Here is a 13,347-nt window from a genome sequence, read left to right as displayed (position 1 = left end):
TTTTAGTATTTGACTCCTATATACTTCTTAATTCCAATTCTATCTTTGCTAATGTTGTTACCCAGTGTTGTCTCTGATCCAAATTCTATCCGTTCTTCAGGATACTGGTTAAGTCTTGTCTGATATCTACCATTTCAGACTAATATATTTTGTCAGTGAGCTCAAGTATATCAATTCCAGATTTATATAATCTCAAGGGCAGGAAGTAGACCTGTGTAGTGTAGGCAGATAATAGGGCAAAGCAGGCAAAGGAGAGTCCTAGAGCCCTCAGTGGCATTTTTTAGGCTTTTAGCAAACTTTCTACACCATTTGTAGTCAGGCTATCAGGTGCAGGGCAGGCAGGGGGCCCACCAGACTGGGAGGAGTCCTAGCTCCCAGGCGGTTCTCTGGGCTCCACTGCTTTCCTCTGCACTCTGCTGCATAGGCCTCTGCTGCATCCCCTTATATGCTCTGCCTCCACGCTCAGGTGTGCCCATTTATGCATGCCCACTCCATACTCCATTGTCCACCATTAGGCATCCATGCCCTAAATTCATGCTCCCAAGTGCCACCTGCCTTCAAGACCACAGGTGATAGCCACAGAGGCCAATAGCGCAAATGCCGAGAAATCTTTATCCTACAATCCACCCCTTGAGAGTTTTTCTCCATGTAATCCACACGTAAGTTTCCCTTGGCAAATGTGGAACACTGCAGCCATGACCCACAAAAGTAAACAATGCAACTGAATTCAACAATACAGCAAAATACAACAGGGGTGGAGCAGGGGTTAAAGTCTCAGCGCTATCAAGCTATCCCCAGCCACTGCAGCATGAGTTCAATCCCTGGCCAGGGAGCTACGCACATGGCCCCTCTTCTGTCTCTCCCATTGCTCCCCTCAACAGTGTATTTCAGTAGATCCACCTGTTCTGCTTCCCACTCTGGTGAATCATCTCACCCTCCACACCTCTGGCCTACACCCCAGTTCTTGTATGCATAAATGAAATCTTTAAAAAATGTTTAAAATATTTAATAACTAGTTATTAATGGTATGCCTTTAACACTGAAGTATAAATTCAGGAGTCATTTTTACACCAGCGCACACATCTAAAGAGACAGCTTGATATCAAATTTACCTAAATCTAATGATTTAGGTTACTTCTGCCATCTACTGGACATATAGTTCTATTGACTTCAGGACTCAGAGTGCTTACCCAGAATGAACAGGATTTAAAAATTTTATATTTAAATCATTTCATAATTGATAAACAGGTTTTTCTGCTCTATTAAAAAGTTATGGTAATTTGGGCCTCACTGGTGGTGCAAGGGGTTAAGCATCGCACTATGAAGCTGTCCACAGCCTCCGCAGCACGAGTTCAATGCCCAGCCGGCCAAAGAGAAACCCACATGGTGCAGCAGACCTCTCCTGTCTCGCCCTCTGCTCCCCTCAGCAGTGTACTTCGGTCAATCTACCTGTTCTGTTCCCCACTCTGTCTCTGGTGAGTCCTCTCATCCCCTGCATCTCTGGCCTACACCCCAGCTCTTGTATGCATGAATAAATAAATCTTAAAAAAAAAAAAGGTTATGGTAATTTCTCACACAAAAGTTGTTATGGTAATAAATTGTAACTAGTGAGAAACATTTTTTTCTAAAAAAAATTATTGTGCTCTTTTGGTTTTAAGATTAATTTGGACATGTGTTTAGTCCTCAGCATAGCAGGGTATAGACATGCCAGGTAAATTAGCTGCACTGGTTAGCTGAGTAGTTCTGTGGCAGCTCCAAAACAACACTAGGCCTGTCCAGGTCGAGCCTGAGCTCTTTGTAGAGCTGGAAAACAGTAGAAGCAACTTCATGTGTCAGGGTTTTTAGTAATGATGAATTTGTTCTCAATTAATGAAATTGAGATACTCAGAGTCTATCTGCTGTTTAACTGCCTTCCCTCTATCATGAGAATTTTGTCTAATAGCCTTACCTCTATCATAAGAAAAAAATTAATCTTATTATAGGTGCCCAGAAGGCTTGAGAGCCAGCAATGCTCGATGGCTTTTTTTTTTTCTTTGGGTGGGACCCTCACCGGCGGCCGGGGATCGAACCAGCACTGCAGAGGCTGCGGGCAGCCTCTAAGCCCAGCACTCAACCGCTACGCCACCAGGGGAGGTCCAAAGCTCGATGGCTTTTTAATAAGGGCAACCTCAATCCATAAATAGGTGGGCCTCCCTGGTGGTACAGTGGGTTGAGCGCTGCACTCTGAGGATGTCCGCAGCTTCTGCAGTACGGGTTCGATTCCCGGCTGGCCAGGGAGAAATCTACATGGCACAGCAGACCTGCATCACCCGCTGCTCCCCTCAGCAATGTCTTTGGTCCATCTGCCTGTTCTGCTCCCTGCTCTGTCTCTGGTGAATTCTCTCACCCTCCCGCACCTCTGACTCTACCCCAGTTCTTGTATAAATAAATAAATCTTAAAAAAATATATTAGTCCATAAATAGGGTTGAAAAGTTAGAAAAACAAAATCAAACCCACACCAAAATCAAGATACTCAAATGGGAATTTCAGATAACCAACAAATAATTTTTAGGATAAATATGGCTCAAATATTGCATGGGACATGTATTAAAATGTTATCTGGCTACTCCAATATAATTTAATTCAACTCAATTGAAAGAAGAAAAATCTTGGTACAAAGTCAGCAACCTGTGTCTATTAAATAGACGCTCTTCCTGGGAAAATCTCAATAATAGGCCATTAGTACCAATAATGCTTTGCTTTATATATATTGCTTTATATAATTAATTTGGTCAAAAATCTCTTTCCAGAAGCATTTTAGCTAGGGAAAAAACTACTTTCAAAAATGTCACTGCACTGGGCCTCCCTCGTGGCGCAGCGGTTGAGCGCTGGGTTGCGAAGCTGCCCGCAGCCTCTGCAGCGCCGGTTTGATTCCTGGCTGCTCCCCGGCCACTGGAGGAGGGTCCCACATGGCGCGCAGACCTCTCCTACCGCCCGCTGCTCCCCTCAGCAGTGTACTTCGGTCCTTCTGCCTGCTCTGCTCCCCGCTCTGGCCCTGGTGAATTCTCTCACCCTCCCGCGCTTCTGACTGTACCCAGTGCATGTATAAACAAACAAACAAACAAACAAATAAATAAAACATGCCTCTATAAAAAAAAATTGCAAAAAAAAAAGTCACTGCACAATTCAAAAATATTTAAATAGAATTGTATCACACTTTGGAGGATTACATTTGATAGTTTTCAGTTTGACTTTGTTGGTTTGTATGCTTGTATCTCTCCCTGTCAGTGGAAAAGGAAGACAGCAGATTGTTATGATGCGAGATAATAGATTAAATGTATTCAAAAGACATTAAGTACAGTCACAAGCAAAGAATAAGTGGGGCCTGCTTGAGAAACGACTGCAAGAGTGATTGACGGTATACCCCTTTTTACAAAAAAGGGAAAAATTAAAGCCTCCCTAGTGGCGCAAGGGGTTAAAAACACTGCTGTGAAGCTATCTGCAGCCTCTGCAGCACGAGTTCGTTCTGGGCTGCCAGGGAGCTACCCACATGCCACAGCTGACCTCTTTTGACTCGCCCGCTGCTCCCCTCAGCAGTGTATTTCAGTCAGTCTGCCTGTTCTATTCCCCACTCTGTCTCTGGTGAATCCTCTCACCACTACCCCCACACCTCTGGACTGTACCCCAGTTCTTGTATCCATAAATAAATCTGTAAATAAAAAGGGGAGGAATTAATCCATAATCAGAATTGGAACCAGTGACAGGATGACACAAAACTTCAAAGGATAGTTCTCATCAATAGTGCAAAATATACAACTTAATTTAGCCTTCTCAGTCATATCCACAATTAATATATTATGAACAACTTTTCTTTTTAAAGATTTATTTATGTATACAAGAACTGGGGTACAGGCCAGAGGTGCAGGGTGTGAGATGACTCACCAGAGACAGAGTGGGGAACCGAACATGCGGATCTACTGAAATACACTGCTGAGGGGAGCAGTGGTGAGACAGGAGAGGTCTGCTACATCATGTGGACGACCTCCCTGGCCAGGGATCAACTGATGCTGCAGTGGCTGCCAATAGCTTCATAGAGCTGACTTAACCCCTTGAGCCACCAAGAAGGCCTTTATTTCTTAAACAGTTTATTACAATATCCTCCTAATCTATATTTCCTAAAGATATACCTTATTAAAACAAATATTACACATCACTCCCTAAAAATACCCATTACATACAAAGGGGTGCTCCTCCCCTGGTGGCATATGTTTTTCTCCCTTGAGGTGGTGTTCCTGCAAAGCAGCTCCTCTGATAAGCAAGATGCTTTGGTGTGTACGGTCCATGTCCAAAGATCCTCCATATTTTTGCATTTTTCAAGGTTCATACATTGTTCTCTTTCTCTCCCTCTCTCTCTGCTTTGACCCCATGCCATTTCTTGGCCACTGGAAACCGCCACTATGTTTTTATTTTTTATTTATTTTTTTAAAGATTTATTTATTTATTTATACAAACACTGGGTACAGTCAGACGCGCAGGAGGGTGAGAGAATTCACCAGAGCCAGAGTGTGGAACAGAACACGCAGACTGACGAAGTACACTGCTGAGGGGAGCAGCGGGCGGCAGGAGAGATCTGCGCGCCATGTGGGACCCTCGCTGGCAGCCAGGGATCGAACCTGCGCTGCAGAGGTTGAGGGCAACTTCGCAGCCCAGCGCTCAACCACTGCGCCACCAGGGGAGGCCCTCCACTATGTTTTTAACTCTGGTCCAGTGCTAAGAGAAAAAGGCATATTTACAAGAAACTAAAGTCATAAAAAGATTTCCTGGAAATTTCCTGTTTTTACATAGCATTGAAAATTGATACTTTCCCCCCCAAATATCCTAACTTAAAGGAGCTCTTAGAATTCTGCAGCCTGCTAAGAATGGGACATCCTTAATTACCCCAGGACCTCAGTGAGTTCTTGAGCCCTTCTTTCCTCTTTGAAGTGGGAATTTTGTCAATTCCTAAATTTACATCTGACCACTGTTAGAGAAAGGGTCCTGGTATTTCTTGGAGAATGCATGTGTAATAAAGTGAGGGTGTAAAGAAGTTAAAACTAAATTCCATCTTGTAGAACATCTACTTGCACCCCCCACCCTCATAATGACCACCCCATCTCTGGTTCTTTAAGTATCATAACATGCAAATATATTTAACCAGGTTGGGTGGTTAAATACACTATGTTCCAAATACAAGCTTTCTTTCAAATGGCATATGTAGGGGCAGGATGGGACGGAGCAGGATGTCTATGGTCCGTGCAGACCGGGTAAAAGAGAGTCCTGGAGCCCTCAGTGGCTTTCTCGGGCTTTTATTGAGCTTTACAGGTAGTGTGGCAAACAGGTACAAGGCAGGGGAGGCGGGGGCGGGGTAGGGGGTGGGAGGGAGGCCAGTAGACCTCCAAGCCCCCAGCAAGTCTTCATTCTGGGCCTCTGTGCCTTTGTCCCTTTCTCTCTACTGCTGCTTCTCTCCTGCTTCCGCTTCTCTCCACGACTATCTCAAAACTCCTCCCATGGCCCACAGAACTAAACAAGACAGCTTACAACAATGTAACAACAGCAGGTACCCCATCAGGAAGGGGGATTTTAATGGTGGTGTTATAGGACAGGGAGGGGGCAGTCCAAACCCCGCAAACCTGCCTATTCTAAATGGGTTCTGCCATCCGCCGCATCAACACAAAACATAGGAGACTTTAATGGAAAGGAACTTTAATAAAACTAGGAAACAATACAGGTAAGGCAAAGAGTCTAGTTTCTAAATGAAGCATCCAGAGTTACCCGTCCCCTCGTGGGAAAAGTCCATCCAAATGGGATTGGCCCAAAACAAGGCCCCAAAGCCTGCTACAAGTCTAAAGCATCTTCCAGTGGGGACCCACAGAAAAGGGTCACAAACAACCGGACAAGCCCGGAAGAAAAAGAGCAAAATCAACATCAAGATAAAAGCTGCCATTGTCACCTCCCCACGGGTCTCACCCACATCTGTGTCACCCAGTCCACGACCAAAAGACAAGCACAGTTTCTTCACGTGTCTCTAGGCTCCACGCGCCTCCTCCAGGTCTCCTGGCTCCATCCTGCTTCCTTCCTCAGTCTCTTCTGCTGCTTCTCCTCTTCCTGCTCAGCTCCACCCTCCCTTGGGTGGGGCAGGGAACCTCCCCCTTTCCTGGGGACCACCCTGTTACAATGGGAGGGCAGAAAAGCCTGAAAACCATTCATCCTACCGCACACTAAAGCAAAGCGCCCCATCAGAGCGTTCTGCTGCGCTCGCTAATTTCCCCTTGATAAGTGTTCAGAGCCCTGGGTTCCAGTTCTGCGGGTTCATCTTTGCGACTTAACCTCCGGGGTTCAGTTTCCTCTCTGTAAAGTGGGGCGGGGAGGGGCTTTGGATCTGAAAGGCGTGTGGCAGAATCTAGTCTCGGAGTCAAATCACAATAGTGGAGGAAACCACGCTCGGGCTTCCACCTTTTCTGGAAAGCACGACCGAGAGGCGGCTGCAGCGCCACCCACCACACCAGCCCCCGGGGCATGGGCCCCGCGCTCAGCCGTGGGCGGCGTCTACGGCGCCGACTCTCCTTCCTGCCCGCCCAGGCCCAGGCGCGCCTGAGAAACGTTCCGGCTGCCCTCCGCTCCCCGCACTCTGGTTCCAGGGCCGCCGGGGGGACGCGGTTGGCGGCGACACCGCAGGGGGGCGGGTCAGGAAGTGGGGGCGCGGCGGCCGGGAGCGGGCCTGGGGCGGCCGAGGGGTTCGGCGACGCGGAGGGCGGGCGACTCCGGGCCACGCGGGAGCCGGAGGGGCGCCCCGGCCTCCGCGGAGATGATGGCGGAGGAAGAAGGTGAAGGCCCACGGGTCCCCCCGCGCCAGCTGTCGCCCCGAGTCTGGGGAGAGCGGGGCGGGGTGTTGGGGGGCCGAAGGCCTGGAGGCGGCGGCTGCTGCCCCGACCGCGCGGGGCGGGCTGGAAAGAGCGGGGCGGGGGGGGGGGGAAGGAGGGAGGGAGTGGCTTGGAGTTTTGTCCCTCCTAGAGGGAAGCGAAGGTGAAGCTTAAAGTTGGTGGTCGGGTAAAAAATAGAAAAGGCTCTGGGGTGAGTGATTGATTTGGGAGCTGTGGACAGATGTTAATGGGGTGGGGATTTTGGTTTAGAAGATGTGGAGGTTTGGGTACTGAGTGTGTATCTCAGAGTGATAGTTGTTCAACCAAATACCTCTCATTCCTGGTGTGCTCTTTGGAGATCTGTGGATACTGACAAAAAGTCACTGGGTAAGAAGCAACGCACGCCTTAGGGTATGAAAAGAGGCAGGATTTGGGATGAACAGGATAAAGTGTGTTCGGAGAGGATGAACAAGCAGAAACTGAAGAAGGCCAGATTCTCCTGTAGGTTAGGGGGTGATGGCCAAGGACAAAGGGATTTCAGTGTTAAGAGTGTGGGAATGAGGAAGCAGGGGTGCTTTAAGGGCACAAATATGTGAACTGGAGAAAGCTTTCTATTCCCCCTCTGGGCCAAGGTCAAGAAAATCAATTCACTAAGCATCATTTATTCGTAGAGAATGATGGGTATGAGAGAAAAATGAGGAGTTGGAAGGAACTTAATAGCTGGTGATTGATTTGATAGGAAACACTCAGGGCGTGATGAGAATGATACCGGTCTGAGTTTTAGGGATAAGTGTATATGAGGGTGTCTTGACTGAGCAGTTAAACTTTTGCATTCTGGTAGAAAAACATGACTTTTTACCTCTCAGAGTCGAATTATGAATGTGATATACTTAGATTTAAGCCTTCTATGAACAAGAGTGTAAAGGGAGTTTTAAGAATTCAGTGGAAAATGATTTTTAAAAAATTGTAAGAAGTCTTTGTTTCTCTGTGACTTGCTGTCTCTGTGCTCACACTTGCTTTATATTTGCCTTCTTTTCCTTGAGTTTTCAGTGTTAAAACTGATCTAAATATAAGACCCTCTACCTAAAATACAGCCTCCAAACCAAGCTATTTGTATTTGGTAAGAAAGAATAATTCCATTTGTTGCCTTGGTTTTATCTTTGGTTGCAATTACTATTTAAAACATTTCTTGGTATTTTACTCTTTTCTGACTCATTGCAAATGTATGGTGGTAGGTTGATAAGCTAGGATGTATGTTTCCATGAGTACTAAAGGCTTAAATTAAAGCTTGGAAAATAATCTGCAGTACTAAAAAGTCTTTAAAATTATACATCATGCAAACTGAGAAATGTTTTCTTTTAAAGATTTATTTATTTATGCATAGAAGAACTGGGGTGCAGGCCAGAGGTGTGGGAGGTAAGAAGATTCACCAGAGACAGAGTGGGGAACAAAACAGGTGGACTGACTGAAATACACTGCTAAGGGGAGCAGCAGGCAAGTCAGGAGAGGTCTGCTGTGCCATGTGGGTCACTTGCCTGGCCAGGGATGGAACTCGTGCTGTAGTAGCTGCAGACAGCTTTATAGTGCTGATGCTTAACCCCTTGTGCCACCAGGGCGACCCTGAGAAATGTTTTTTGAATAGAGATATACCTAGTTAAATATGATGTGGCACCAATTAAAAAGACCATACCATTGTATAAAATTTACTTATGTCATATAAAATGAAAAATGATTTTCAGTTGTAGATTTAGAGGTAATCAAAAGCAATTAAATGCATCTTATATGGAACAACTAATGGGTTGTAGTTTTGTTCAACTGTAGTTTCACTCAACAAAGTTTTAAATTCCATAAATAGGGGCCTCCCCGGTGGCACAGCGGTTGAGTGCTGGGTTGCTGGGTTGCGAGGCTGCCCGCCACCTCGATCCCCTGCTGCTCCCAGGCCACTGGAGGAGGGTCCCACATGGTGCGCAGACCTCTCCTGCCGCCCGCCCGCTGCTCCCCTCAGCAGTGTACTTCGGTCCTTCTGCCTGCTCTGCTCCCCGTGCTGGCTCTGGTGAATTCTCTCACCCTCCCGTGCTTCTGACTGTACCCAGTGTTTGTATGTATAAATAAATAAATCTTTAAAAAATAAATAAATAAATTCCATAAATATTTGGGTACCTGCTGTATCAGGTGAGGGCATATAATACTTAACAATGAAAGACGGTTAAATTCTTATTTATTATAATAATGCCAGTAATTTATGTTTATATGCTAGGCATTCTGAATGCTTTATATTTATTTCATGCTCTTTTCTTGTTTTTTTCAAAGCAGGAATTATCTTGTATTTGCTGTTCTAAAATGAGACTAAGTGGTCTACTTGCACCTAGATGTTCTCTTTATCCCTTTTAGCTTATTTACCTTCACATGGATGCTCCTTCTCATTGTGCTATTGTTTCTTTTTGGGAATCTCGTCTTACAAAAAATGTCTTCTTTGGTGCATTAGAGGGTCTCGGTGTTTATATCTGTGCTTCCTCAAATAAATGTTAGAGCAAAGAGAGAAGTGACAGCCCTGACTAGAGCAATATTAACACTTCACTTGGAAATTCCTATGTATAGTCTTTGTGTACATTTGCAAGCCTATTTGTAGCCCTACTACTAAGTGAAGATCACTGGATTGTAGACTGAAATAACAGGTTATTTTTGTAACATTATCATTTTCATGTGACTTTTTCTTTACAATGCTGAAATATAAGACAGGGGAAAGGAAACTTTAATTCAATCTCAGAACTTTTCTATCAGAATTAATAGTCTACTTAGTTCATTGTGATGGCTTTTGCTGAATTTCCACCTAGAAATTCCTGGCATTGTCATCCAGTTATGAAGTTACAAGCCCAACATAAAAGAAACAGTTATGAAGTTATAAGAGAAAAATAAAGGAGATGAGGTGAAATATCATCCAGTCAGTTTGTTTCTTGGTGACAGGCAGCAATTTAGTTTTATGGACAAGGTTGAAAAGATAGGCTAAAATGAATACTGGGTTTTCCAAGTTGTACTTTTTGCTCCACAGTTTAATGCCACTGAAATAGACATGTTTTAAAACCAGTGTATGCATTTAATATGGCAGTATCTTTTCCCTTGAAATACTCATATTTAGTATGTTAAAATGTATGGCCTCTTTTACAGTCAAGAAAATAAAGTATTATAGATGCTTTAGAGATTATTTGTATGGTTCTTTTTTTTTTTTAGTTTTATTTATTTATTTAAGATCTGGGGTATAGTCCAGAGATGCGGGGGATGAGGGGATTCATCAGAGACAGAGTGGGGAACAGAAGAGGCAGACTGACTGAAATACACTGCTGAGGGGAGCAGCAGGCGAGACAGGAGAGGTCTGCTTCGCCATGTGGGTTGCTCTCTGGCTGGCTGGGGATCAAACTGGTGCTGCAGAGGCTGCAGATTACTTCATAGTGTGGTGTTTAACCCCTTGCGCCACCGAGGAGGCCCTAATTGTATGGTTCTTGATCATTACTGATATAGATTCTTGAGAGATGACTGTTAAGATTTATATTCTTCATAAATTCTTTGGGGATTTTTTTTAAAAAAATGTTTGCATAACATTAAGATTTATTTATGCATACAAGAACTGGGGTACAGACTAGAGGTGCAGGCGGTGAGAGGATTCACCAGAGAGAATGGGGAACAGAACAGGTTGAAATACACTACTGAGGGGAGCAGTGGGCAAGTCAGGAGAGGTCTTCTGCGCCATGTGGGTAGCTCCCTGGCCGGGGATCGAACTCATGCTTCAGTGGCTGCAGATAGCTTTACAGTGCTGTGCTTAACCCTTTGTGCCACTTTACTTGCACCATAGAGCGAGGCCCTCTATGGGGATTTGTACAAAACTTTTGTATAACATACTTTTTGTGAAAAAAAATTATTTTTATTTATGCATGCAAGAACTGGGGTGTAGGCCAGAGTTATGGAGAGGGGTGTGTATGTGTGTGAGAGGTTTCACCGGAGACAGTAGGGCATAGAACAGGCGAATCTACTGAAATATACTGCTGAGGGAAATAGGAGGTTAGACAGGAGAGGTCTGCTGTTCCACTTTTGGGTCAGCCCTGGGCCCAGGGAATAAATTCATGTTGCAGAGTCTGTGAATAGCTTGTTAGCGCTGAGACTTAACCCCTGCGCCACTAGGGAGACCCCATAAATTATACTTTTATAAACAAAATCCACATCTGTGCAGAGAATGCTTTGATTGAAATCTCTGTAAAGTGATTCCTTTTATAAAGAAATATTTTAAGAAGTAATATGATAGCTTTTTTTTTTTCCCTAAAGATTTATTTATTTATTTATACAAGCACTGGGTACAGTCAGAAGCACAAGAGGGTAAGAGAATTCACCAGAGCCAGAGCAGAGAGCAGAGCAGGCAAACTGACGAAGTACACTGCTGAGGGGAGCAGCGGGCAGCAGGAGAGGTCTGTGCACCATATGGGACCCTCGCCCGGCGGCCGGGGATTGAACCGGCACTGCAGAGGCTGCGGGCAGCTTCTCAACACAGCGCTCAACTGCTGCGCCACTGGGGAGGCCCAATAGGATAGCTTTTTATAAAGAATATTTTTTATATGAATATCCCATTCCCAAGTTATCTTTCCCTCACATGTGTGCTTTTAGACTTTGTCTGATAATAGGGCTACCCAATACATGTTACATACATTTGTTAACTACTGATTTGATTTTTGAAATTACCCAGTTAACATTTTTATTTTCATTTTTAAGTTTTTAAAAGATTTATTTACTTATACAAGCACTGGGTACAGTCAGAAGCACGGGATGGTGAGAGAATTCACCAGAGCCACAGTGGGGAACAGAACAGACAGACTGACGAAATACACTGCTGAGGGGAGCAGCGGGCGCGGCAGGCGAGGTCTGTGGCCTGGGATCCGCGGGGATTGAACCCGCGCTGCAAAGGCTGCGGGCCGCTTTGCAGCCCAGCGCTCAACTGCTGTGCCATCAGGGGAGGCCCTACCCAGTTAACATTTTTAAATCCAATACTGTTAATGTGTTTAATTATGCAAGTACAACTGAGTAAATTTCTTGTTATATTTTTCCCCTTGTGTTTCTTTTAAATAAAATTAAAAATGATTACTTGCACTTGAACTTTCTTTGGCTTTGTATAAATCTTAATTCTTGTTAACCACTTTTAACTTTTGCTTTAACCCAGAGCAGGGGAAATTAAAAAGGGAATCATGAAGAGGAATATAGTATTATTTATCAATTGACCCAGATTTACATGTAAAATCTGAGGTATGGTGTTTCTAATAATATCATGTTCTAATGAATTCACTGGTTTTATTTAATCTGACTACAAAATAATTGATAGGCTAGAAAATGGTTAGACATTTGACTAGTCAGACACTATCCACTAAGCATACAGCATTTTCCCCTCCTTATGTTAGTATTTAAAAACATTTAGCAAACATATATTTGCTTTGAAGTTATTTAAAAGTGTGTTCATTTTGCACAATACAGCAAGGAACCATCTATCTCATCAGCAGTATACTGCAAGTGATTCATTTCTCCTTTTTGGACTCTTTTTAAGCTCACATTTCATAGCTGGAAGTCATTACTAAGAAAAAAAACTGCTTTCAAAAGGAGGAATTAAATTATGGGGGGGTTGGGAGGGAGGTGGGAGAAAGCAAGCGAAAATCCTACTTCATTTCAGCATCAGCGACATTTTAGCTAGCACAGATATAACCTATTAAGGGCAACAGAAGTCTGTATGGGGAGCCTAAGGCTCAGCTGCTACGTGGTATGGAAACTGACTTCTGTCAGTTAGGAAACTGACTTCTGGTGGTGGTAGGTGCAGGCTGGAGGTTCACTTCTGGGCAGGAATGAGGTTGAGGAGGTAAATTTTTATACCACCTTGTAAGTTTGACAGGACACGCTATGCTTACATAAGTCATAGTCTACCCCAGAAGATACCCTGAGGAGGGAAAGTAAATTGAATATAGTAAATTCTTGCATAATCGGGAGTTTGGCTTTACTAGTTTGAAGGTACTTTCTGCTTTAAATATCCCTCAAGGATATTTATAAGTTCATTCATTTTCTAATACATAAATCTGTAAGACTATGATAATGATTCCATGGCACTGTAAAACTACAGAACTTTCAGAATTATGAGAAAAAGTTGTTTATGATCAATGTATTTTATTTTGATTTTTGAAAAAGTTGTTAATCTGTCAGTGATGATTGTGATACACAGGTAACTAGAATAAAAAGCTAATTTAGTGACTAACACCTACTCTGTTAATCATTCTGGAAAAGTTTACTTATTTGGGGATATTTTGAAAATAGCATCATCTTAGGAAAAGAGTTTGTTTTTCAAAGGACTCTGAGAGCATGGGTGAGAGGTAAGACCTATTGTCATTTTGTTTGTATGAAAGACAGTTTTTCTGGGAGTGCTGAAAAAATTATCTTTAGTACTAGTAG

At 43.9% G+C, this 13,347-nt stretch overlaps 1 protein-coding gene across 1 annotated transcript in view; it reads left to right on the top strand.

Annotated features, from left to right (window-relative positions):
* Nucleotides 1-6,535: 6,535 nt before the first annotated feature.
* The window catches only part of DPY19L4 (dpy-19 like 4), a gene marked incomplete at both ends in the record, with an annotated part of 55,150 nt that continues 48,338 nt past the window's right edge, over nt 6,536-13,347 (top strand). The window contains 3 exon segments of the mRNA XM_084230537.1: nt 6,536-6,659; nt 6,662-6,781; nt 6,784-6,843. Coding sequence (XP_084086663.1) covers nt 6,536-6,659; nt 6,662-6,781; nt 6,784-6,843 — 304 coding nt within the window.

Source organism: Talpa europaea (genome assembly GCF_964194135.1).
Source record: "Talpa europaea genome assembly, chromosome: 3".
NCBI lineage: Eukaryota > Metazoa > Chordata > Mammalia > Eulipotyphla > Talpidae > Talpa > Talpa europaea.
Note: the sequence above shows the minus strand (reverse complement) of the source record. Positions and strands in the feature narration are given on the sequence as shown.